Source organism: Dreissena polymorpha, chromosome 2 (genome assembly GCF_020536995.1).
Source record: "Dreissena polymorpha isolate Duluth1 chromosome 2, UMN_Dpol_1.0, whole genome shotgun sequence".
In the NCBI taxonomy this organism is placed as follows: Eukaryota; Metazoa; Mollusca; class Bivalvia; order Myida; family Dreissenidae; genus Dreissena; species Dreissena polymorpha.
In genome coordinates, this window is record NC_068356.1 from 123,713,544 (window position 1) to 123,738,524 (window position 24,981).

Here is a 24,981-nt window from a genome sequence, read left to right on the forward strand (position 1 = left end):
TTGGGTCATAAAACAAAAATGAAAACAAAAGCATTACCGTTGCTATACACCGGGAAAAATGTAGCACATCTGTTCATTGGAGGTGCTTGGTCTGGCAAAGTGTTGTTGCCAACATAGTACCAGCCCAATGAAAGTTTGTTGTCATTTATGGGATTCGACTTTGTTCTGAAGTTTACCAGCCTCATTTCTAGGTTAGGGAGTCTCTTGTAGTTCTCTTTGTCGCAGGGATCAATGTTGTCTTGGTAGTCTGAATAAGAAATATACCCATACCCATACGGTATTGTAAACATCACCTATTGGAAAAAGGTGGAAACAACATTAAATAAATAAGTTCTTAGCGACCGGTGGAATTGCATACGATGGTTTTGTGTTAGTACTGACAGTAATTAATTGTTGATTTTGACGTGACAAAATATATACGCACTACAATAAATGGCTACGTCTTCGTCGTGTACGCAGTCATGGGTGCCCCACTCTCGTGATTTACACTCGGATACATCTCCTTCAACTCCGAGACATTGCAGGTCGTCCAGTATAATTGTCTCATTGCCAAACATGGGATATTCTGCCTCTGGGCGGTATACCTTACTGTAAGATGATATGTAGTGCATTACTGTCATTGGCAAGCAGTGAAATTGATATATATACCAGTTAATGACACCTAAATCAGTTTAATCCGATTCATGAAAAAAAAGTTTTATGGTGTCAACTTATGTTAAATATTTAAACATTAACTGTACATATTTTTTTCCAAATTGTTATGACTATTCATTGTGTAAATAATTTTTAAATTATGCGACATGAATAATCTCCCATTTTTGAGTATGGTCAATTTTTGTGAAGCACAACAATATAATATTTATGTGGACAACAAGTATAGTAACATATCATATGCATACAACTTGCTCACATACAAGTTCATAAAATGAGTAGCTTTATCATTTTTGAAATATGAATATGGTAAGAACAAGTGTAAAGAAGAGTCCGTACCCAACAGAGTATCCCAGCATAGAGCACAACACCAAGGCATCTTCATCTCCAAACTGATCATCACAAATTGTGCCCCAGTGATCATCACGGTACTTTTGTAAACTCTGGTCAAACCTCCTATACTGGATTTCTACCCTTCCCTGTACATGTGTATGTTTTCCATTGTTTCCTGCCTCATGCAGACCATCCATTAATCTTACAGGAGTTTGAGCACCTGCATATATACATAACAATGTCAGAAATGCAAAATGAACAAAACGAAAATGCCAATATTGTGCACGACCAGTTTTAATTGATCAATACTGATATAAATTCTACCCCAGGTATTAAATATGTTTGCCAAGAAAACCTTTTTCATGAATGTTCAATGTATTTAAAACATACGTACTCATTATGCGGGACGATAAAAACCAACACTAGAAAACAGCTGAATAAATTAACTTCTAGAATCTGCGAGTAAACAAAATGTACGCGTGTTTACTACTCACGGCAATTAAGAGCTACGTTTTCTCCACTAGGACAATAGTGTGCTGACTCAACCCACTGTCCGGATCCACAATCGTATAAATCACTTTCGTCGCCAAGACAACCGAACCCACCAAGAGTCGTATGTTCAGCAGTAATATTTGCGAAATATTGATTGTGAATTGAGACATTTCTGCAATATAAATTTGTTATCGTCATTATAAGTCTATATACAGGTTGTTGTATATATAACGACCAAAGTCGTATATCGATACAGGAAACATGTTACTTATTTTTAAAGACGCTTTATTCTGAAAGCAATTTTGATAATTGTATTGTATGGTACTCGCCCATGGTAGTTGTCTCTCTTTCCTGCCTGATTACAAATCGCAATCGCATCGCCCATTGTAAAATTGTCTTTGCATACACGCTGCCATCCGCTGTTGATATAAACCTCAACTATACCTGAATAGAATGTCAGGCCTTCCCGAACTCGAACAGGTGTGTCTATTAAACAACAATAAGAAATATATGAGTATAAAAAATGACAGTGCATCTCGACGCTTTCATTAATATAACATGTCATATGTTAAACAGTAATAAAAAATAAAAAAAACGTACTACACTGCACCGCTACATCGTTGTTGTGAGAACAAAAGTAATAAGTACTGCCCCATCGGTAACCAATACTACACTCGGAGATGTCAGGCTCGTCGCCACGGCAGTTCAGGCTTGATAACAAAATACTTTCATTCCCCATCCCGTAAAAGCCGTTCGTTCGTATCGCTAAGCTCCTAAACAAAAACAAGACATTTAGAGACAACCAGAGCAAACGGTACACTGGGTTATTTTACATCTTGTTTGGATTCGGCGTTTTCTTTAAATAGACAACAAATTCAGTTTTTTTGTGATTATATATAGTCTTCAGAACAAAATTATGCATGTTTTGAATTTATTTCATACAAACAAATTGCGTTGCAAAACAGCCGTTTCAAATACTATAAGTTGACACGTCTTATGTAAGAATAAGTTACTTTGTATTGAGTCCTTTCATTCTGCATATCACTTTAGCGTCGTTTTCATCGAAGTAGTTGTCGCAGATCGTGCCCCAAACTCCTTTGTACTCGATTTCAACTCTCCCAGAATAGTTAGTTCCACCCACAAAGCGCATTGGTGTTACAGGTCCTGTGAAAAGAAACGCATGTATTGATACGTGTTCAAAGTATTTTTAATCCGTATTTATAAAATTTACGGTTAACTTTGTTCTTTCAGGGTATAAATGTTAAGGTATATGAAATAAAAGTGTTTACATCCAACAGGGCTTATTTTTTTATTATTGTGTTGGCTGTTGCATATATATTTATAATTAAATGCAAGAGAGATATGCAACACATACATCAAAAATAACAAACCGAAGTCACCGAAGTGTATATTTATCCGCTTTTAGTACTTACTACAATTAACGCCGACATCATAGTAATGCGAGTTACACGGTGTTTTTGCAGAATTTTCCTTCCATGGGTACGAAGTACATTCATCAAGGTCCGTCTCTGTTCCATTGCACTGCAAGTCTTCAACAATCAGGTTACCTGACCCTGGTCCGTACTTGTTTGCATTTGTGTGTATTGTGATGTTACTGCAACCCAAATAGTTTCGTTTTCAATTAACTCATACAAAATCAATAGGAAAATGTGAACATATTTTGCAAAAAGTAACACATAAGCTCTATTTTGTTTTAAACACACCAAAGTACCAACTTTAAATAATCGATAACCATAGAAGGTTGACAAAACTTGAAGAAATTCAAAAATTTAAATAATTGTATTAAATTCCCTTAAACAACCAAAGTCAACGAATATTTCGTAAAATATGTCGATAAATAAACTTAACGCGCGGACCTAATAGAAAGCACAGGCAAGATTGTCGATTTTAATTCACGAGTGATCATAGAAAATATTTTCACGAGTGGCGCCGCCACGAGTGAAAATATATATTGTATATGATCACGAGTGAATTAAAATCGATATTCCACCAAGTCCAACAAATTTTATTTTTATTTTATGCTTTTTTTCACAGTTTAGTACATTGTTAAAGAGTTTGACTAAAGAATTTTGCTGGGATAATGACGTCATTTCATAAAAAATGACATCATTTCACAGTAAACAGTGAAAATTATCGATAATTTTCACTATTAATTTTCACTGTTTGAAACAGTGAAATTATCAGTTTTAATTCACTGATATGTCTCTATAAACCACCGAAAAGAATAAAATAATGATCCATTAACACAGTTATGTATTACCCCGCATACCCTTTCATTTGAGAACACTCTTTTCTTTTCATGTTCTTGCTGAACCGCTTAGAGCAGGACGACCTCGCTTGAGCTGCATTTATTATTAACATATTGATTATTAATGAGAACTACGTCGTGCTTCCGACGCTGCCCGAAGCCAACGTCGTGTTCGCTCGTAAATGTTCGGATATGGTCGCGAGCAAATTCACATGAAATATATTGTCACACAAGAAATAAAAACGAGCATTTTGTATCTCGTTAAATCTATGTTACCAGACCACATCTAACGTTAAAAGTTTGCCTATTGCTATAAGGAACACTGCTTTTTATGAAATATTTCACGAAATATTCGTTGATTTTGAGTGTTTATGGGGCTTCAATCTACATACAATAAACCATCTTCAGTATTGTGACAAACCAACGTCACAATCTTTGGTACACTCCAATGTGAGTATTTAATAACGATCGCTTATAATGTTAAACATTATATTTTTGAGCTATATTTAAGGGCCAGTCATACGTTGCGACAGGGCTTGCAAGGTGTAATTAAAGTCTGTCAACACACCATGTTATCGATGTGAGAAATTGCTCAAAATTATAAAATTAATATTCTGTAGCAAGAATTATACCATGAACATTCTGTAGCGCTCACGACATTATTACTGTATACTGCACCCTTATCGCGTTATTGTCATATCTTTAACACTACGAACATTGCGGTGTGGCAACGGCGTGCACATAAAGCATTTGACTTTTAGAAAGGTTTAATTAAATGTTTATTTTTAATTGAACGCATTGTAACGTAATTATTGCTTTTTTGCTTTCGACTTGTCTTCTCATCCATCAGAGGCAGGCCATACTTGTGATGTCTTTGAACAAAATGATCGCAGGGATCATATACGGTAACACGGTAGTAACAGCCGTGTTACTGGAGTTGCACGTATGCTGTTAAACATTATATTTTGAGCTATATTTAAGAGCCAGTCATACGTTGCAACAGCGCTGGCAAAGGTGTAAATATTCTGTAGCGCTCACATAGTGGCCTTGCGACATTATTACTGTATACTGCACCCTTATCGCGTTCTTTTCATATCTTTAACACTACGAACATTGCGGTTTGGCAACGGCGTGCACATAAAGCATTTGACTTTTAGAAAGGTTTAATGAACTGTTTATTTTAAATTGAACGCAGTGTAAAGTAATTATTGCTTGTTTGCTTTCGACGTGTCAACATCATGATATGAAATCGAGGCGAAGCAAAGAAGACAATGTTATCTTATCATCCATCAGTGGCAGGCCATACGTGTGATGTCTTTGAACAAAATGATCGCCGCGATCATTAAAATATTGCTAAGACCTTATATGGTTTTTAGAATGTTCAAATAGCGTACCTCAAAGTGTCATACCCAGCCAGTTTGCATATGACACGTGCATCGTTTTGGTTAAAGTTTGTATTACAGACAGTTCCCCAGACTCCAAAATACTGGAACTCTACTCGTCCCTGGTAATTGTTAACGTTACTGACCAGCCTTACACGGTTGTCTGAAAAGATCAAGTTGTTATTTTTTTATTAATATATATTTCAGTTCATGCGTAGTGTACATGTAAATTACTATGTGTACGCAACCCAAATTCATGTCATGTGTATCGACAAAACAAACGACCGTCAAAATATAACCGACAGTTTTAATTCGTGTGTTTCCTGTTTCGGTAATATTATAAGTAAACGTACTACTACATATGACTCCTGCTCTATGTGTGTATTCACTATCTGAAGAACTAGATGAACAACGTCCAACTGTCCATGGATATGTGGCGTATTCTGAAGGGTGTAATGTAAACTGGCACTGGGAAATATCGGTTTCATCTCCATTGCACGTCATGCCATATATAAGAGCATCTCTTGAGCTGTACTGAATATCAGGAGTCCTGAAACAGTGTATAGAATATGACAATAGCTGTTCAGAAAAGTCTGACACAACGTCAAGTATGGTCTTATTTATTTAATAGTAATATCATTTACATTACACATTTTCAAATAATTTCTAGTCGTAATAACTTCTCACAAGATTTAATGCATAATTGTCTTTGATACAATTCCATGAATGTGAGTATCCAAATTAATTGTTACATGTTTAAATGTGTTTAATCTTTTTATGATCAAGCATGACGATGTAGGATAGCCAATGCCAATAGGTATGTCTTATCTTACGTTAAATATATATTAAACTCTAAGTAAAACGTATAATTTATGTTAAATTTAAGAATAAAGTTTCATTTGTAAAATTCAAAAAAATATAGTTATCATATGAAAACCGAAATAAATCCCTGCTAAAAGTGAAGGTGTCTGCTATCATAGCTTGACAAACGTGTTAAGTACAATCTCGGTACAAACAATATTAAAAAAATGCCGGTTATGCTTCATATTTGAATTTGAATCGTAAAGACACGTATATGGTATGTTTACAAATGTTAAATTTCTTAATTGATCCCCATATCGCTAAATCAAGTACTGAGTATTTCATATGAGTTTTATATAATCTCATAATGTTAGAAGTAATATTGATTTTTGCGATCATCTGACATATTTTTTAAATAACACAATTAATGCTTCGAAACTTTGTCAAATGTCAATACTGAAATATCCAGTCGATATTTCATTATTACAGCATACCCAATTTTGTATCCAAGTTTTTTGCAAACTACAGCAGCTTCTTTGAAGTTGAAGTTGAAGTCACACATACTATACCACGATCCGTCGAAAAACACTTCAACTAACCCCCTTTTTAGATCATTCCCTTGAAGTCGGGTTGGCGTGTCGGGCCCTGAATAAAGAGCGAGCAGAAGTTTATAAAAACGTTGAAAGTGTATCTTATTTATTAATCTGTTTCATCTTTATTGTTGATTAGATAAACGTCTGTTTAAGAAGCTTGCATTGTTCAGAGTTTTAAAGTGCTTCTTGTAAGTGACATGTACTCACACATAGATACATTGTCATTATGTATGGTTTTGTTTGATTATAGCGGTAAACCAAACAAAATAACACTTTTGTTTTGTTTGAAAACTGCAGTGCTAATCATAAATTGAAATTATAAACACATGAAAGTCACGATGAAACGTACGACAATTTATTGCCACCGTTGTGTAGCTGGCGTTGCAAGTGTGAAAAGACTCTGACCACGGTTTGGACAGACATTCTTGCAGATCGTGTTCTCTTCCTGAACAGTTTACTTGTTCAATAACAAAGCTGTGATGAGATCCGAACTTGTTCTTCGGATACACCGTTGCGTTTCTTAAAAAAAGTGTGCAACTTTAAACGTCAGCGATTGTTATGGTGTTGCTTCTTGGTTCTCAAAACATAGTATTTCAATAACTTATTTGACTATATACGTTTCCTTTTCATTACATAAAATACTTGAAATATCATTTACCCAAAGGTCGGAGCACCGATCAAAGTACAAACAACATCAGCGTCATCAGAACTAAAGCCAGATCCACACAACGAACCATACTTTGTTGTGTATGGATCTTGGAAATTCAGCTGAACCCATCCATAGTATTTACTAACACCAGGCTGTAGTGTTATCGATGTCCCTGTAAAAGAATGTCAATATACCATTAACTGTCTTAAGGCACAAGCAAACATGCAAGTTCAATATAATTAAGCTAGATCTGGCTGGCTAAGCTGATAGAAATCCGAGGATCGCTGGTTAATTGCCCGGACTCGCCTTATAATTCAAAACTTGTGAAGGCATTGGGCATGAAATTGCTTTATACGTCCATTCTTCTACCTCTTATTCAATTAGGCAGTTGTCAGGTACGAGACCTTTATTCTGGCTAACCAGCTAACCAAAAGTGCGAGTTGGTAAACTGACCTGCGTCATATGACTGGAATAATGATGACAATGGCTAATAATCCACCTAAACAATCTTACACAACAAGACAATATGCCCATAACAATAAATCCGTACATACTGCATTCTAACACAAGCGGTCCTCCATAGCACGTGTTATTCCACCATTCATTAGCACTGCATTCGGTGATTGTCTCTTCGTATCCGGTACAAACAAGACCAGATATCATGTATTTGTTGAATGTTTTGTTGCTGTATTTAAAACTGTCCTGTACATGACCATATCTAAAACAAAATATTTGACAGATGTATGAAAGTTAGATTTTTAAAAAACTAATGAACATGTTAACGTGAACGCAGAACATTTCAATTTTTAGTTATTCTAGTAAAACTTTATTTGACTAACGTGTATCTAAATCCAGCGGATCTGCATATAACATTTGCTTCTTTTGTTCCGATTGTGGATCGGCAAACAGGACCCCAGTTGCCATTGTAAAACACTTCAACTCGACCTTTAGTTGACGATGGACCATCCGCTAGTCGAACACTGGTTTCTTAAAAACAAGTGTTAATTTTTCAGCAAAAAATCATTTGAAAAAACGTTCATGTTTGCAAAATTTTAATTTTGAAAAGTTCTGTGCTCAAACAGAAACATGTAAGTTATTAAAAAATAGAGTTCACAAGTATAAATTCAATATTATAGAGTTGTACTTTTAGTGAATCATTCGACCTTATTTGATACGTATTTCAATGATGATGTTCATTTTGCTTAAAGTAAATGTTTCCCGATTGCTCTTACGACAGTTAATGGCAATGGCCTGTTGGCTGGAGCATGATGCCACGGTTTTCCCGGTGTATCCAGTGCATTGCGAAATATCATCTTCCTTTCCATTACACACAAAACCACCATCTGCGAACGACCCGCTGGTTGCTTCTAGCATTATAGTTGCGTTTCTTTAGACAGGAAAGCGGGAATTACTTGTCACTCGTTAACCGGATATAAATGTTTACATAAGAATATTCATTTAGATTTAAATAAAATGTAACTTGTTTAATTAAATAAATTAACTTGAAATGTGTGCCTCTATATAAGTCTCTGTATATTTCGGTTTAGTGTAATTCAATGTTTATCCTCTGTAAGAAAAAAATCACCGATGGTGCAAATGCATTGTAAAAATGTGTAAAAAATTACAGCATTGAGAATGTCACCAGTATTTTTCGGTTACCTCAATTTTGGTTGTCCACTCTTCAGTGCACATTTAACCTCTCAGGTATAACCATTAAGTTAGTTATATATCTAGTTAAAGGAAGATAGTTATTGGGAAATGTGGGTTATAAAATAATTAAAGAAATTACAAGGATTGATCAGTTTACTACAGTCGGATTGAATTTCAAAAAAATAAGAACTTGTTGAGTGTAATTGAATTGTACACTGCTATGGATGTGGCATCCGAAATAGAGTTTTCTTCGTGTGCTCAAATGTAAGTCTCACATGAAGTGTGCACATGAACGTCTTAATGTTTGCACGAGCAAGTCTACATTTGCAGATGTGCGCATGTGCAACAATTCTCATGCCATGCGTAAAGAGGATCAACGGACGACATTGCGAAAACATTAAAACCAAACACCGTAAATATGTAAATACAAATAATGCAGTTAACGTTTCTTACCGACCAAAATAAAAAACGCATTGATATCGGTAAATAATAATGATTTGGGCAATTTTTAACCGTATATTTTCTAAACAACCTTTATACACCTTAGCTGGTGATACGTATGGAGACATCGTCATGTAGAGAGTGTTTATTCTTTTCGTCAACTGTAACGATTACCTGAGCTTGACTTTGTAAGTCTTGTGAATTACTTAGTCATGTACACAACATGTATAAGTAGTGAGACGTACACGTAGTGTTCTTAACGTATCGGGTACCTGACTGAGATAAAGATCTTTCGAAAAGATAGCGATACGACTGAATTTTGTAGTAAAGTAGTAAAGATATTACCTTAAAATACAGATATTCATTAAATATAGATGTGTAAAATATTCTTAGGAATGGAATATACTTTTGAACATTATTAACATATGTATTATGTGTTGCTTAGCATTGATGCTGATGCACATTCTGAATGTGATGTATCAAACAGGTCTCAGGATAAACATTCATACAGTATAAGAAAGTTTTTATGAAAAATATGTTATTAACATTTCGAAAATATTGATCGTTGATATCAAAGCTGTGACTCGCGAAGAGGAAATTAATTACATGTAAGGAGAGGGTTCATGTACCTACATATTATATGTATTTACCTCTTTTTATTTCATGATATCATACCGTATTTATGTTGTCTTATCGGACAACGTATATCAATAAGGTAAACATTTAGTAACTTTATGACACAATCATATTGAAGGTTTTTTAAAACCACTAAATTTGTTATTTTCGCGATAGAAATATAGATAAAAACGTTAAGTTGATGTCCAGTAGTGCTCTGTGTTTATTTATAAGGGAGAGTGACAATTACTGTAACGGAGAGATGTATTATTTCGTGTTTTTTAAATAATGGAGATTGCACTTCAGCGCTTCGCATCGTGAATATTGCATAGTATGATCCAAAACTTAATTATTTGTGTTTCTTTAAACCAATACTATATTTTTATTTCATCCTCTTTGCGGATGGATGGGCGGGCGGAAAATTCATTTTCCGCTCTCAAAGTCGTACGGTATTCATCGAATCTTCACCAAACCGTGATGTTGACATAACATATTTAAGCCAAGTTCGCTAAAAACCTAACTTGCACCAGGAACTTCCGAGTTATTGCAGTTTATATATATAGCGAGCGCGATGTTCGGTTCTAAATCGTTCAAAATTTATAGCGTTTTCTCCGAAATTTCTGAGAATATTTGTTGACATAAAATAAACGGTAAGTTCGATTATCAGTTAATGCCGTTTATTCAAAGAAAAATTCCGAAATTCCCCGTTTCCGCTCTCTAAAGTCTAAACTGTACATTGAATCTCCACCAAACTTTCTGGTAAAACATTGTGACATAAAATTGAGGCCAAGATCGATAACCGGCGAATGCGCATCTCGAGTTATTGCTATTTATTTATACCAAAATGCTCAATTGGCCGTTTCCGCTCTCTTTTTCTCTTGTCATCGAATCTTCACGAAACTTTCTTCAAATGTGTGTTGACAGCACATGGAAGCCAAGTTCATTGACAACATGACGTAAAAATGGTGTGTCATATCTTTGAACACATACCCCCTTCACAGTATCTTCCCAAAACCTTCCATACATGTGGTACAGTATAAATAAAGGGCGAATATTTCTCGCCATGAAATTTAACATATGGTAGTAGATGTCTTAACTCAAAAACTTAACACCGATCATGCTAGCTAAGTTAGTAGAGTACTGGAGGATCCGAACTAGCGGGTTCGATTACCGGAACGACAAGATTACTATTTTGGTTCTCGCTTGTGCAATTATTTTTACGGCCATCGTCTCAATACCATTGGATTTAAGTGGGCCAGTTATTTATAAAATTATGAGCGCGTCATTTTTACTTGCAAACAAGCTAACCAAGGAAACAAGAGAGTACATAAAGTGACCGATATTATGCATTTGTATTATGAATTAAATATTACCTGCTGAAAACGGCAAAGAGTCCAACAATTTTAATACATTTCGATATTTTGTTTTGATTTGTAAACTAAATTTTTATAATTGAATAAGAACAATATGGTAATAGTTTATCATGTAGTCAAAAACGTGACAGGCAAGGCTTTGGCAATTATGGTAATCATCAAAACGTATAGCCAACAGCAACAATACCCATATCTTTTGAAAACTCGGCAAAACTAAATATCTTTCTACGACAAAACATTTCAGAAAGTTCTTTGTACAAAATAGAATTGACGAAGTTTGGGATAGGCAAATTTTATTTTTATAGTGGCGTATTCAGAGCTGTGGTGTTAATAAGCGTGTTTGAGTAACAGATGACACTCTATGACTGAATGTTGCGTTTGGTTGCGCAACGTTAATTCACATTCTGATTTGAATGATTACCTTACATGTTTGTGTCCAAGCATTCGACATATGACGTACGCATCGTTGGAACTGAATCTGTCCGAGCATACTGGAAGCCATGTTTTGTTAACATTAATTTCCAGTTTTCCGGATAGGTAACTGTTTCCATTATCAAGTCGAATGGGGGTTTCTGCAAAATACCAGCGAACATTTACATATGTCATACACATAAGATATGGGTTTTAATGTTATAAGTTGTTGCATTCTTTTTATTCTGCATGTGTATTTACAAATAAACACCGTTCAAATGGGGGTGTTGAGTATTATAAAACTTACATCGATACCGGTTCATTAAAAAGTATTAGACTCACGACAGTTAATCCCTGGTCCTCTCGTGTAGGTGGTTGTTGAATAAACTGTACTGTTTAAACATTCAAGTATATCAGTTTCATCTCCATTGCATTTTAATTTGGAAAACATTTCATAAGAGTATGTGTTCTTCTGACGAAGAAATTCCTCAGAAGATAATTGATAATTTCTGAAATAAAATAAAATGGTGCAAAGAGAACTGTGTCAATGGATAAAGGCATTCTCAAATACTACATGAAAAATTTTGCATAGAAAAAATTGCTTTATCGAATTTAAAGCCCAGTTTAAGATGCATATCAAAATAATAATCAATAATCTATTAATTACACAGCACATAAAATATTTTAACAAAAAGCAACAAATGTTACACTATTTTATACCATAAACATATTGTTTGGCTTTTAAAATATTTACCCAGTTAAGTTGAACAGCAAAAGTCTACATACAGTCTGTATAGTTTCTTCGTCTTGCAACTCACTGACCGATTGTAAGCTATCACCAATGCGTATAGTCAATTTGCCCATATAATTTGTCCGTCCATTTCCTAGTTGTATCAGAGATGCTACAACAGGCGTTAATACTTATTACAAACAAAACATATTCACAGTCTCCATGTCTTAAACGTTTCATTTCATTCTTAAATAAAATACATTAAACACAAAAAGAATGTCGAAAAAGGTATGTTCTATGCGGCAATCAATTAATCCTTACCGACATTTAACTACGACATTCGGGTTAACATATCTGGCAAGCAGTATAAAGTGGTAAAAGGTTCAACATTTTCGTAATTGTGGTTATAGTATAACCATTTTTTTGAATTTTATTTTCTATTCATAAAATGCAAATATAGATATTAAATATATCGCATCATTTATCATTCGAGCTTAAAATAGTGTTCAATCATTTAGTAACACATTTCCGGTAACTACATATATATTCTATTTCATTGGCAATCCGCTTTATGCTACAAGCTCATCGGTTATCTGTAAATTCTAAGTTCTGAACTTCAATATGCTAAATGGTGTCGCTTACGAAACTAACGTAAAAACATTAGCTCTGACTAGAACTAGATCAGTGCTTAGCTCGTTCATGCGTTGTTGATGTTTTTTTCTTCAATGTGTCTATGTTGCTAAATGTGAGTTATTTTATAAAGCTGTTTCTATTTTGTGCGCGTGTGAGCGCGCTTGTCAGTGTATTTTTACTTCGTGAATTTGATAAAACGCTTTTCCATACACGAGATAGTTACTACAACCATTCGCGAGAATTCTATATAACTTGTAGGTCGCAAAAATGCCGTTGATTTATCTGTAGTTCACGTAAGTCCAATTAAATTACTTAATATTAATACACAAATGTTATTTGTTAAACTTAATAATCTCGGCGTCAATTTTCTGCAGTTAAACTAGTTCGTTAAGGGCTACATTCGTTTGTTATTTAAAAGCGGAATAATCTGGTCGTGCTCCTTAGCCTAGTAGTCACATTCTAACGCCAGAACTGTGGATTGGCAGGTTTGATATCACGCACGCTCAGCCTTAACCAACTAACTCGTCTTTCTCTTGTGGGATAGAGGTAAAATTATGTGGCTTGTTTCGTTAAAATTAAAGTGCAAGCATTACTTTAGCGTATTGATGTTAAGAATTGAGAAACACTTAACCAAAACGTCATTGCGAAAATGGAAATACAAAGCGCAAATAACAGTCAATTCGAAAATTAATAGGTTCAAAAAGAAATTTACAATTTACACAATATTTTTATAAATAAGGTATTTAGAAAAAAAAACATTAAAACATACAAACGAAGTGAGTAAAATTTGAAAAACATTTGAACCCAGATAGCTCTTTAAAGCATTGCTATATGTGTTTAAGGAAAATGTGTGATTTGTTATCGAAGATGAAAACCCATACATTTTTGTATATAAATGTAACCAGTTATAATAAAATTGTAATATCGCATCTGTCAATATGTTTTTCTGTTTAATTTCGTGAATCTTTAATATAGCAACTTTCATCCAAACAAACCGCATAACGCACATGTTTAACTGGAACATCTGACAGATAATTAGTATTTGCGAATAACATGTTAAACAGTCAACTGAAAACAAACACAATTATACTTTATAGCAACACTTACGACATGTTATAGCCAGAATCGAGTCACAGAAGCTCTCCTTTATGCTCACACATTTATCGATGTCTTCAGTGTAAGCATTGCAAGTCAGGTTCAGATTAGATTTAATGTATGCAGTCACGTTGCGAGCGTTTGCCAGTCTGAAGAGCAAAAATCATTACTATCTCTCTAAAAACATATATAATGAATTGCAATACCCCGGCAAATATCACAGATTAAGTGCATCTGAAGAATATCTGAAAGCTTGTACCACCGCTGCATTATTTACCCGTAATTGTATCCCAACATTCTACAGAACATTGTCGCGTGTTCATCCTTTCGCATTGGATCAAAGCATATATTTGACCAAGTTTTGTTTAAGTAGACCTCAACAGTCCCTGTATACATGTTCTTCTGATCCTTAAGACGCACTGGTGTATCTACGATAGAAACAAGATTCATAAACGTATAGGGTTAATGTAAGTCATTTTAGAAAAGATGCTGCACAAGATTCATTCGAAGAAATGTATACACTAATGAAAAATAATATACGCTGAAGTTCAATATACGTTGTCATCGATGCAAATATTGACACACGAGCACATACTGCATCTTATTAGCGCTGGATTCTTGCATTTAGTATTATAATCCCAATTCGAAGATGGACACATCTGATAGTCTTCTTCTGTACCGCTGCATAGGATATTATCTACTAATATATTGGTGGCGAATCCAGGCTTGAAGTACGGTTCCTTCACAACTTCATAAACCCTGAACGTGTAAATTACTTAATGCCGTTATGCATCATCCGCATATACAGATCAAATACGGTTGTAAGAACAACTTTAATTGTACAAAATTGCAGTATACAATTTAACCTAACAACTTTATAAAAGCAACGAGTATTTTAGTCCGTTAAAATATAAGAAAGTATGAATGGCTTGTTGTGTTCGCCTTATCTAACCAAAGCGCTGAAGGCACTGAATTTGTTCGCTGTTGTATAATCTTAGACGCAACTCAGTTTTCAAAATTATGCTATAGCTTTTTATATCGCAAGTTTGAAATGACCACAACCCATTCAAATTTATCAAGAGTGTGTCTTAAAACACAGGTCGAGATGTGTTGTTTTTTTCAAATCATTGATACAGCTAATCAGTGTGCAAAGGCTAATATTATTTGACATGCATTAAGCCCCGTTTTCTGTGAAAGCAGCCAATATGTACAGATTTTAATGATAAACACTAAACTGGCCAACGTTGTCTTACAAGCTGTTAAATACACACTATGTACTGTACCAGTGAGAACAGGCACATGCGGTGGTTAAAGCAAACGCTTTTAGCATTCTGTCGTCTGCTAAATTTTACTGGAGTTATCCACACAGGCAGTCACGGGTTACGGTTCCTAGCGTAGCTAAGGCATACTGATTTGCAAAATTCGATCTGCATTATTTGTGAGCTTACGCTCACAAATAAAAACTACTTACCTGGTGACATTAAACAGCATTTTGCACATAACAGCCTGGGTCTCTGCAGTTAAATTATCAGCACACATATAACCGCTAAGTCCGTTCTTCTGCACACGTGCATATCCCCCATGCTGAGTAAAACCGCCATCAATATTTATAGGAGACACTGAAAATATTTAATAAGCATGTTCTCTTAAGAATGTAAAATAATGACGTAACGTTTTTATTTATTTAGTAAATATGAATTGGAAATTAAAATAATGTATATTATAATTTGATTGGTCGCATTAAAGTATAACTAAAAGGCACAAACAACCAAAGGCAAAAATCGACTAAAGCAAACCAAACATCAAAGATAATTGAAACATACAACAATTTATTGTGATTCCCCAGGAGTAACAATAATCGTATCCCCAGTCTGAGGAAGGACATAGCGAGATGTCAGATTCGTTTCCAACGCATTGCAGGTCTCTCAGCAAGGAGTTGGAATAATCAGAGTGGGTTGTATAGGTTGAATCTCTGCAAAGTAAATCAAAGAAACGGTATTAGACTAATAAATACGTAAAAGGTTCTTACCCTCCCCCCCCCATTGATTTGAACAGATTTGTGTCATGGCGTTATTACAAATAAAACAATGCCCTTCATATACACTACCTTGAAAAATTATATTCTAGCAAATGGCAAAGTACGTCTGTGCTGATCTTTCCATTATAACCACTATAACATATTGGTTTCCAGTCATTTTTAAATTGCAACTCAACCCGCCCGTCGAACGGTGTTTTGCCTCCCAGAAGACGAATTGGTGTTTCTGTAAATAAGAACATGCAATCAGCACGTGCATGTTTATTACGACCCAACATCTATGTGTGCTACGGAAATATTCCACCTGCAAGTGAACGTTTAAGGGTGAATTCACGATACATAGTGAGTGAACATATACTGTTCCGCATATGTGTAAAAACATGCTCTAAAATCGGCAATGATCCTATGATCCGTTGAGTCAAGGTGAGCGTTTATATCACAATAAGGTACAAATGATTACACGAGCGAAAATATGACAAGATATAATCTACATCACAGAATTGTAAAGAATTACAATAGAGATTAGCCAAAGCATCATTACATTCACGTGTTAAAATGTAAACCAAAAAACTGCTTCCGTTATAATTATTATAGGAGGGATCAATCCGAAAGAGCTTACATATAGAATTAGCGTGGTAACATTTATTGATGTATTAATAATGAGCGAATGAAAGTTATGCCACACTTACTACCAAGGTAAAAAAATCATACAAGGTTAGTGTATGCTTCACAATATAACGTCTAGAATGTATCAATTTGAAATAAATGGCATGTTAGCTTTTCCAGTTTTTGCGGGGACATTGATACATATAACACGGTTACATGCTACAACTGTTTAACACATACTTCGGTTCAACTGATCTAGAAAATAATAGCACCGTCTACCGTCTACGGGAGCTGGGAATTAGCCAATATCCTAATTGATAGTACTCTAAAAATGTTCTTCTACAATGATTTCATCACTGAAACAAGGTATGCTGTATTTAATCGAACATTCATCAAATAAATATTCAGGAACCTTTTCCTAAGCTAAACTAAAAATAAGGGCAACAACTCAACTAAAAGCCCAGTCAATGCATGGCAGAGTATTTGGAATAAGTTGTGAAATTTCGTTAGGGCGTAAAGCGAAATGTTCTAATACTTACATGAGATATCAATATACTTCTGAATGGAAGCAAAAGTCAGCACAGTTAAACATTTTTTCTGTGTCTAAGTTATATAGAGAATAAAATTCACATTGACCCAAACCATTCAATGTAGCAAGAGGTAACAATAAAAGGAATTTATGCCGACTGTTTATTTTTTTTTAATCACAGACGCTGACGCAGTCGCAGGCATCGGTGCGTCGACAAAGCTTGATATTCGAAATGAAAAGTCGTTCTTATAAAACCACTTAAAGCGCTTATCGTTTTTTGTTGATTTCCATCAATTCACCCCAAAATTTACTAGATACATTACGCAAAGGAAACATGTGAATATGCAATAACATGAAATATTACTAAATTGTATGATCGCATTTGCGATTCCCATACGGTAACATTCGAGTTCAATTTCATATTAGCTGCATTATGCAATGCCCAACAGTTCATTATAACATAAGTAATATCGCATTGTATATTTTTACGCACCGAGTACTCGACAAAAAACAGTTGCCACGTTTCCATCTCCGCAGGATGTTTCATTCCATGGGAAACTCTGACACTCCCCTATATCGTGCTCGCTTGATTTGCACGAAACGTTTTTTAGAAGGTATCCATGATTACCAAACCCGAATGGGGAATCGTCGAGAGCTGATGCATTCCTGAAAATTTAAAATGCTTTACACGGCATTCATGCTCGAGCAATAATTTAAGCTTTTGGAGTAATTTAATGTTAAGAATGTTATGAACTGTTAATGAATAAAAAAATATAGCGCTAATAATTATTTGTATGAATTTCATTAATTAATATCATTTCAAGGAAAACACATGTGTATAAAAACACACAGCTGATGACAAACCTTGCTGGCGTCTATTATCTCGGATTACTTTTGTTTTATTTATTTGACATTTTGTTAATGAGATAAAATGTGCTATTGATGTCACAACATAAATGCGTAATGTCAATGTTTTATCAAATCAAACCAAAGTCGTATGCCAGCTTTTCTGCAGACAACATCAGCCTCTCTGTTTGTAAATTCGTCAGCACAGATGGTTCCCCAGCGTCCCTGGTGCAGCACTTCCACACGACCGGATCTCTCACTGCTGCCGTTCACTAGACGGACGCTACTGTCTGAAAAATGTTGATTATCAATTTATAGCGTCTGTGATGGCAGGTTTCTTTTTATGTTCATTTTATCGTATACTTCACAATTCATGTTTGAAAAATAGTATACAAGGATGTTGTTAGTATTGACGTGAACGACCTGTCCTAAGAGCACTCATATATTAACATGAAAGTAGATATTCCTCATTCTTAATGTTCATGGACTATCCCACAGATAACACATAGTGACACATTAGATATTGTATACCTTCGTGGGGAATCTGGTTGTTTCTGGTTTATTCATATCGCCGACACATATAACAATCTTTATAAAAAATTAATGACACTTTGGAATTTAGTAGTGATTTGAAATGAAATGTTTTGAACAACGATAACATAATTTTGTCAGAAACATACTATTGGTCAAACATATATTTTCTGATGAGAGTTAAGTCAACTCGTTTTGATAAATTTCGATGTGTGATAAAATAATATGAAATATTAAATTACAAAATAAATAATTGATAAAAAAATAGCATTGGTCTTTTAATTATCTTGATTATCCATATCTAGAAGAAAATGAATACTTTATTTTGAGAAATTACGGTTTCGAAAATATGTTACGGCGATTATTAACGGGGTCTTTCCACAGATTCTGGCATGAATTGAAGTTTGTCATTAAATGATTTATATTGATAAATGTAAACATTTGATCTAAAAAAAATCCAGTAAAATAAACAAGAATAAAATTTAAAAAACAAAAAGAAAAAAACACACCCTCAACTGGGTTCGAACCCCTGACTCGTGGAGTCCTGGAGTAAAAGTCTTTACCGCTTAGACCACTCGTCCATCCGTGCTCATACAATGACGGACGTATTTATACTTTATATAAGAAATCCTCGTAGTTTCACAAAATATAACGACAACAACAGAACTCTCCAAATTATTCAATCGTTTCGTGTTGCAACGCTGTCTAATTTTCAGGTTTTTAAATCGTCAAAAGATGCATATAATGGATATTTGAGAGCATGGTAAATGTTCAGTATTACTGTTTCCTTAAAAATATCATAACTAAAACAACAATTTGAGAATCTGAAACAACTTTTTTTAATTTTGTCAATTTACCAAAACGTGAAAAGGTCCCTTTAATATACGCATATGCACATGTGGGTTTACGAGTGTGTCAATAACTACCTTGGCCGTTTTAGTAAATGGTCTGTATGGTTTTTTTCTAAGCGTTAACCCGCATTCATACATAGTTAAGTTTAAATAATTCAATACGAATTTAATGTTTGGACTTGTGGATATCGTTGTCTGGTGTTACAATTGATGAAAAACGCTTACTGCATACTATGGCTGCCTGGTCACACGGATATTCAACACCCCATGTGTCAGATTTACAATCTGAGATGTCCCCTTCTGTACTGCTACAGTCAAGGTTCCGAACGACACTTTTGCTGCGTGGCTGTACTTCGCTCATCAAGTACCCACTTGTAAAACAAAAATAAATTAACTTATGTTATGTTTGATAGAGAGGTATTGAATATAAAGATTGCCAGTAAGATATTGAACAAAAAGCATCATTAACTTAGAAACCATATTTACTTTTAATTTCACGGTGATTAGAACCGTAACTTTAGACATATATGTCCGCTTATAATTTTATATGATTATATTTAACCGTGCCAACCTTTGATTGTATCCCAGATGTTTACAAATAATGTTTATATCATGTGCCGTGATGTCGTTATAATTATAATTGCTTAATCGTTGACGACAGATTCCCAGCCAAGTTCCATTATACAAGATCTCGACTCTTCCAGCTTTTATTGAAGGTCCATCTGCGACCCTGACAGTGGAATTTTGAGCTGTAAATAAGAAATTAAAAAGATTCAAATAGGTTTCAATCTGCAAATAACCATGTATATTCGTTAAAATAAGACGTAGTTAATGTTGTTATCAACAATAACGTCGTTGTTTAATGTTGTAAATATGCGTACAGAGGTATATATTGGAAAACCTACGAGGAAAGATCGGAAAAACAAATAACGTACCACAGTTAATTGCAGCACGATTGCTTGTGCTACAGTATGTCAATGCCCATTGGTTGCTGGGTGTGCATCCACTTATGTCCGTTTCGTTACCAGTGCAACCAATACTGCTTATTGCAGAAAACCTTCCATAAGAATTATATTGACTGTACGCGTTAAATGTTCTCGGATGCCTAAAATAAATATAGCAGTTATAGAGATATCGTCCAACCTGTATCACTATATATAACAATACTCACGTTGTCTTGAATATTGTAATCATATGAAAATGATTACATTTATATAATATAGTTATTTGATTAGGAAACACTTACACATTGTGTTGAAAAGCCTCAACACACAGACGTAATATTTATACACACTACGTTAATTGATAATTTAATGATATAAAGCAATCTAATATATTCTGATATGCTCATTTACATGTGCAAAATACGTACACATTAGGATGCCCAAGCATTTTACACAAAACCATCGCATCCTGGATAGTCAATTGATCGTAACACATTTCCCTCCAGTACCTATATAAGAAAAGGAGAGCTTTTATAACTTCGTGTATATCTTTGATGAAATGAACATGTTTAAATAAAGAACAAAGCATCAAAAATAATTAACTTGAAAGAAAAAGAAAGTGAATACAAATGGCGTGTGCCATATTCAATTTTTTTCTATATATGGAATTGTTTAAATCCTGGAAAAGTCAGAGCAGCAACATACTTTCTCATATAATTTTGAAAATCGTTAAAAAGAAATTTGAGCAATACCCGTTTGCTGCGTTTTCTCGTTCGTAAATCTCAACTCTTCCATTGAACATCGTCGTCCCGTCCTGAAGCCTTATTGGTGTGTTCGAATCTGTAAATAAAACATCTGTTTTAAACGCGTACATTCACATAGAAACATTTTACAGAATGAATGGGAACAATACACATCAAGGTATTTTGGCACGTGACATATTTAAATCGCTATGAATACCACACGCCGTTAAAATGTCAGACATGTAATAAAATATCAAAACTGATAGCATCCACTAGATGTTTTAAACAATAATTATGCACACACCTTTTACTTATATTAAGATTTTCGGTAAAAGATGCAATAACACAATGTGCTATTTCAAAGCAATGAAAACTATATAAAAATAGTTTGATGTAAAGACAATATTCGAATAAATATTAAATTGACTCAATAGTTGTTTCTCTGAAATGTACAATTACTGTATAAGTGTTACTGTCTCTTTAAAATCGCATGCTTATCATAATGGTATTGTGCTTGATATTAGTTCATATGTGCAGAAAATTAAGCATAGTAAAGCTATATATCTTACAACAATTAAATGCAGCGCTAACTCTTGTAGAACATGAAACGATAGTTTCTGTTGATTTGCAATTCGCAATATCAGTCTCGTTCCCTTGACAGTCGTATCCATGCGATTTCATCGATCCGCTACCATTTTTGAAACGGCCATCGTAATAAACACTTATGTTACTGAAAGGTATATTTGAATTTCACAATCACCAAATGAAATAATCACCCTATGCGTTTGTCAAATTATATGAATGTATAATTAGAAATTAGATCTATGTTCTTTACATATACGAACCCTCCTTCAAACCCTAGCATCCTGCACACGACCACTGCCGTCTTGTTATCTACGAGGTCAGAACAAACTGTTTCCCAAACAGAATTATTCTGTATTTCGAGTCGACCTGCATACCTTGTGGGTCCATCTGATAAACGAACTTCCGTTTCTACAAACAACAGTTACCGATTGATTGCTAAACATATAGGGCAATGTGCGTCTACTTGTACACGATTGGCATGGGTGTTTTTGGGTTAAGTGTATCGTCCCAAACAGCTTAGAGGTATACCCATGAAAGTTAAAATCCTTTTTAGACGATTGATTTAAAACAAACTACACCATTTTGCTCGTTGCAACCAAGATATTATGGTGTTAATGTTTTGTGTCTTATATAGATAAACCAATGTATTTTTATACGCACTGCATTCAACCGATGCATCTTCCATATGTTTGCAGTTCGATGGAGACATCCAGTCGCTTGATTTACATTCAGAAATGTCATTTTCGTTACCAATACAACGCATTTCGTCTACTACTATATCCCCTGTGCCTTCACCATAATAACTTCCGCCCAAGGCTTTGGCATCACTGTAAGATGATTATGTATTTATATTTTCATGATATGGATTCTTAGTCAAAGTATGTATAACTATTATCGTATTTTATTCGATATGTGAAACCATTTACTTTGTGCTTAAACCCAACATCCTGCATATGACTTTTGCTTCAAGGTCATCGAAGCCGTCATCGCATATCGTCCCCCAGCGACCTCTGTACTCCACCTCGACCCGTCCTGACTGGGAGCTGGTGCCGTTCACTAGCCGAATTGGAGTTCCTGAAAAACGGAATCTAAAAATAATGATGTACTAGTTCTTAATCCCTCTAATAAACGAGTTCGATTTTTTCCTCATAACTCGCAACGCAAATGGCATGTTTGTGTGTACAGACATAGTGTACGTCAACAACAATACATGTGTCTGCATAATTATCTTTGGTACACATAATGACTACCTTGCGCATTTTACTTTGTATTACTGTGTACAACTTGTACTTACGACAGTTAATGGACGCCGCAGAGGATAAAAAGCACGCGCTAGTATTCCTTCTTACACACAAGGATATGTCTTTTTCTGCTCCATGGCATGAGTAGGATATCGGAGAGAATGTATTTCGGTAGGAGTGTGCTGACGTGAGCTGTGCTCCACTGCAAGTTAATGTTAATGTTGATGTTAATATACAATTGTTGTTTCTTTTTGTCTATACATAATTGTTTTTAAAAAAAAGGCAATAAACAAATCAAGATGTATAAACTGAACTTGTGGGCAAGCATATTTACAAAACGTAAACATTTTTTTCTACTTGAAACTGAATCCCATCATTCCACAGACGACCCTGGCTTCTGATACGGTGAAGTTGTAGGAACAGATTGGTTCCCAGCTCCCAGAAATGTTCACCTCCACCTGGCCGTCGTGTATTGTATCACCAGTCGTCAATTGCACTTTCGTGTCTAAATGAGTTTAACTTGTAAGTGTAAATATAAATACATGCATCAATAGGTGTACATAGGCGTATGCATATTTTTTTCTGCTATAAACCGCGTTTACACATTGAAGTTTAAATCACAAGCGAACACTAGGTGCAATCAATTTCAACATGATGTAATGATATAATTTTTACTATCGGACGTGAGGTTGTTTTTATCTAGTGTATCTGCTTATTACCGATATGTATATGAATCATATCTTTAAAATGGTCCTCTTATTCAAAATCGCGTACTTTATACTGCACATTAATAAACACAATTGCAGCTAATACATGTATCCTTTTACGCGTGTTTTACGGAATTCATTTGCATCACATATAGTGGTTATATATGTGTACAATCAAGAAATACGTTGTATAAAAAATATGCTATTTATTAGTTATTTGGGTAACTTTAATACTTTCACGCAATACATGTAACTTTAAGCAGTGTCTCGCGGTATATATAACACATATAAACATACGGCAGTTGACCCCGACGTCCTCTTTGTGTGAACAATCAGTTGATTGCCAACTATCATGCGAGCAGTTTGCAACGTCTTCTTCGTAACCATTGCAGTTAAGACTATCTAGCATGATTATCCCAGTTCCTGGGCCATACACGCTTGGCAAGAGTACTTCTGAGACACTATATTAAATTATTGAAGACAAATAAAATGCTATAATTTTAATGTAATTAAAAGTCTTCTGTAACGTCATGCTTGTATCTGGTAGTTTAGTGTGCGTTGATTTAAGAAAGCGTAACCTAAAACGTATTAAATTAATAACATTTACCAACGACAGAAAAAGTATAGTCCTGCAACTTTTACAGTTCATTTTAATATTTCGTTTTCGATCGTTTCGTTCTCAGTATGAATTAAACATGTACATGCAGAATTCAAGATGCCCGACAAAACTAACCTTCTGTACGTTCAAGCCCCAAAGTTAAAACGATCATTTATAAGGCTTTACACAACTAATAAATATATGCATTTAAACAACGAGAATAAAATGAAAATCATCGTCTATGTTTGAAATTATGTTAAAATCTTTCGTTATAATACGTTTTTGCAATTAAAGCACGTTTCAGGTAAATCAATTACCCTGTGTCTGCAAATCCGAGCATCCTGCAGACGACCTTGGCGCTGGTGACTGTGAACTCGTCATCACACACTGTTCCCCATTGCCCACCGTGCTCCACCTCCAAGCGACCAGAGTACGGCGTCTTGCCACCAACAAGGCGGATATTTGTGGCCGACACTTTAATAGAACAATAATAATAATATCCGTCCCTGTTTACTAAAAGTCTAAAACCTTCAAACATAAAAACGGTTAAAGATAAAATACTTATTTAATTATTAAGATACGGTAATTGTATAAAGTATTATTTCAGTAGATGTGCATTAAAATGCGAAACATATTATGAACACATT

The 24,981-nt window shown here is 34.7% G+C and overlaps 2 protein-coding genes across 7 annotated transcripts in view; one reads left to right on the forward strand and one right to left on the reverse strand.

The window, feature by feature from the left end:
• LOC127868846 (uncharacterized) overlaps positions 1-24,981 on the forward strand; it is a 179,708-nt gene that overhangs the window by 69,083 nt on the left and 85,644 nt on the right. The gene's annotated exons all lie outside the window — the stretch shown is intronic.
• The window catches only part of LOC127868845 (uncharacterized), a 47,055-nt gene that overhangs the window by 21,153 nt on the left and 921 nt on the right, over positions 1-24,981 (reverse strand). For 3 of the 4 annotated variants that reach the window (XM_052410932.1, XM_052410931.1, XM_052410934.1), the window contains exons 2-41: positions 24,652-24,808; positions 24,034-24,197; positions 23,387-23,534; positions 23,083-23,231; positions 22,715-22,862; positions 22,449-22,615; positions 22,049-22,196; positions 21,773-21,933; positions 21,213-21,300; positions 20,889-20,969; positions 20,452-20,621; positions 20,088-20,265; positions 19,742-19,887; positions 18,277-18,424; positions 17,782-17,954; positions 16,226-16,379; positions 15,942-16,090; positions 15,590-15,737; positions 14,714-14,877; positions 14,396-14,546; positions 14,131-14,267; positions 12,415-12,562; positions 12,003-12,169; positions 11,671-11,821; positions 8,403-8,557; positions 8,010-8,157; positions 7,725-7,888; positions 7,180-7,342; positions 6,871-7,040; positions 6,423-6,573; positions 5,481-5,677; positions 5,140-5,290; positions 2,910-3,091; positions 2,490-2,640; positions 2,077-2,249; positions 1,806-1,962; positions 1,479-1,648; positions 991-1,204; positions 425-588; positions 38-247 (exon numbers count right to left, since the gene is read on the reverse strand). In XM_052410932.1, coding sequence (XP_052266892.1) covers positions 38-247; positions 425-588; positions 991-1,204; positions 1,479-1,648; positions 1,806-1,962; positions 2,077-2,249; positions 2,490-2,640; positions 2,910-3,091; positions 5,140-5,290; positions 5,481-5,677; positions 6,423-6,573; positions 6,871-7,040; positions 7,180-7,342; positions 7,725-7,888; positions 8,010-8,157; positions 8,403-8,557; positions 11,671-11,821; positions 12,003-12,169; positions 12,415-12,562; positions 14,131-14,267; positions 14,396-14,546; positions 14,714-14,877; positions 15,590-15,737; positions 15,942-16,090; positions 16,226-16,379; positions 17,782-17,954; positions 18,277-18,424; positions 19,742-19,887; positions 20,088-20,265; positions 20,452-20,621; positions 20,889-20,969; positions 21,213-21,300; positions 21,773-21,933; positions 22,049-22,196; positions 22,449-22,615; positions 22,715-22,862; positions 23,083-23,231; positions 23,387-23,534; positions 24,034-24,197; positions 24,652-24,808 — 6,315 coding nt within the window. Of the gene's footprint in view, positions 1-37; positions 248-424; positions 589-990; positions 1,205-1,478; positions 1,649-1,805; positions 1,963-2,076; positions 2,250-2,489; positions 2,641-2,909; positions 3,092-5,139; positions 5,291-5,480; positions 5,678-6,422; positions 6,574-6,870; positions 7,041-7,179; positions 7,343-7,724; positions 7,889-8,009; positions 8,158-8,402; positions 8,558-11,670; positions 11,822-12,002; positions 12,170-12,414; positions 12,563-14,130; positions 14,268-14,395; positions 14,547-14,713; positions 14,878-15,589; positions 15,738-15,941; positions 16,091-16,225; positions 16,380-17,781; positions 17,955-18,276; positions 18,425-19,741; positions 19,888-20,087; positions 20,266-20,451; positions 20,622-20,888; positions 20,970-21,212; positions 21,301-21,772; positions 21,934-22,048; positions 22,197-22,448; positions 22,616-22,714; positions 22,863-23,082; positions 23,232-23,386; positions 23,535-24,033; positions 24,198-24,651; positions 24,809-24,981 lie in introns of those variants that run through there. The other variant, XM_052410933.1, reaches the window with a different exon arrangement.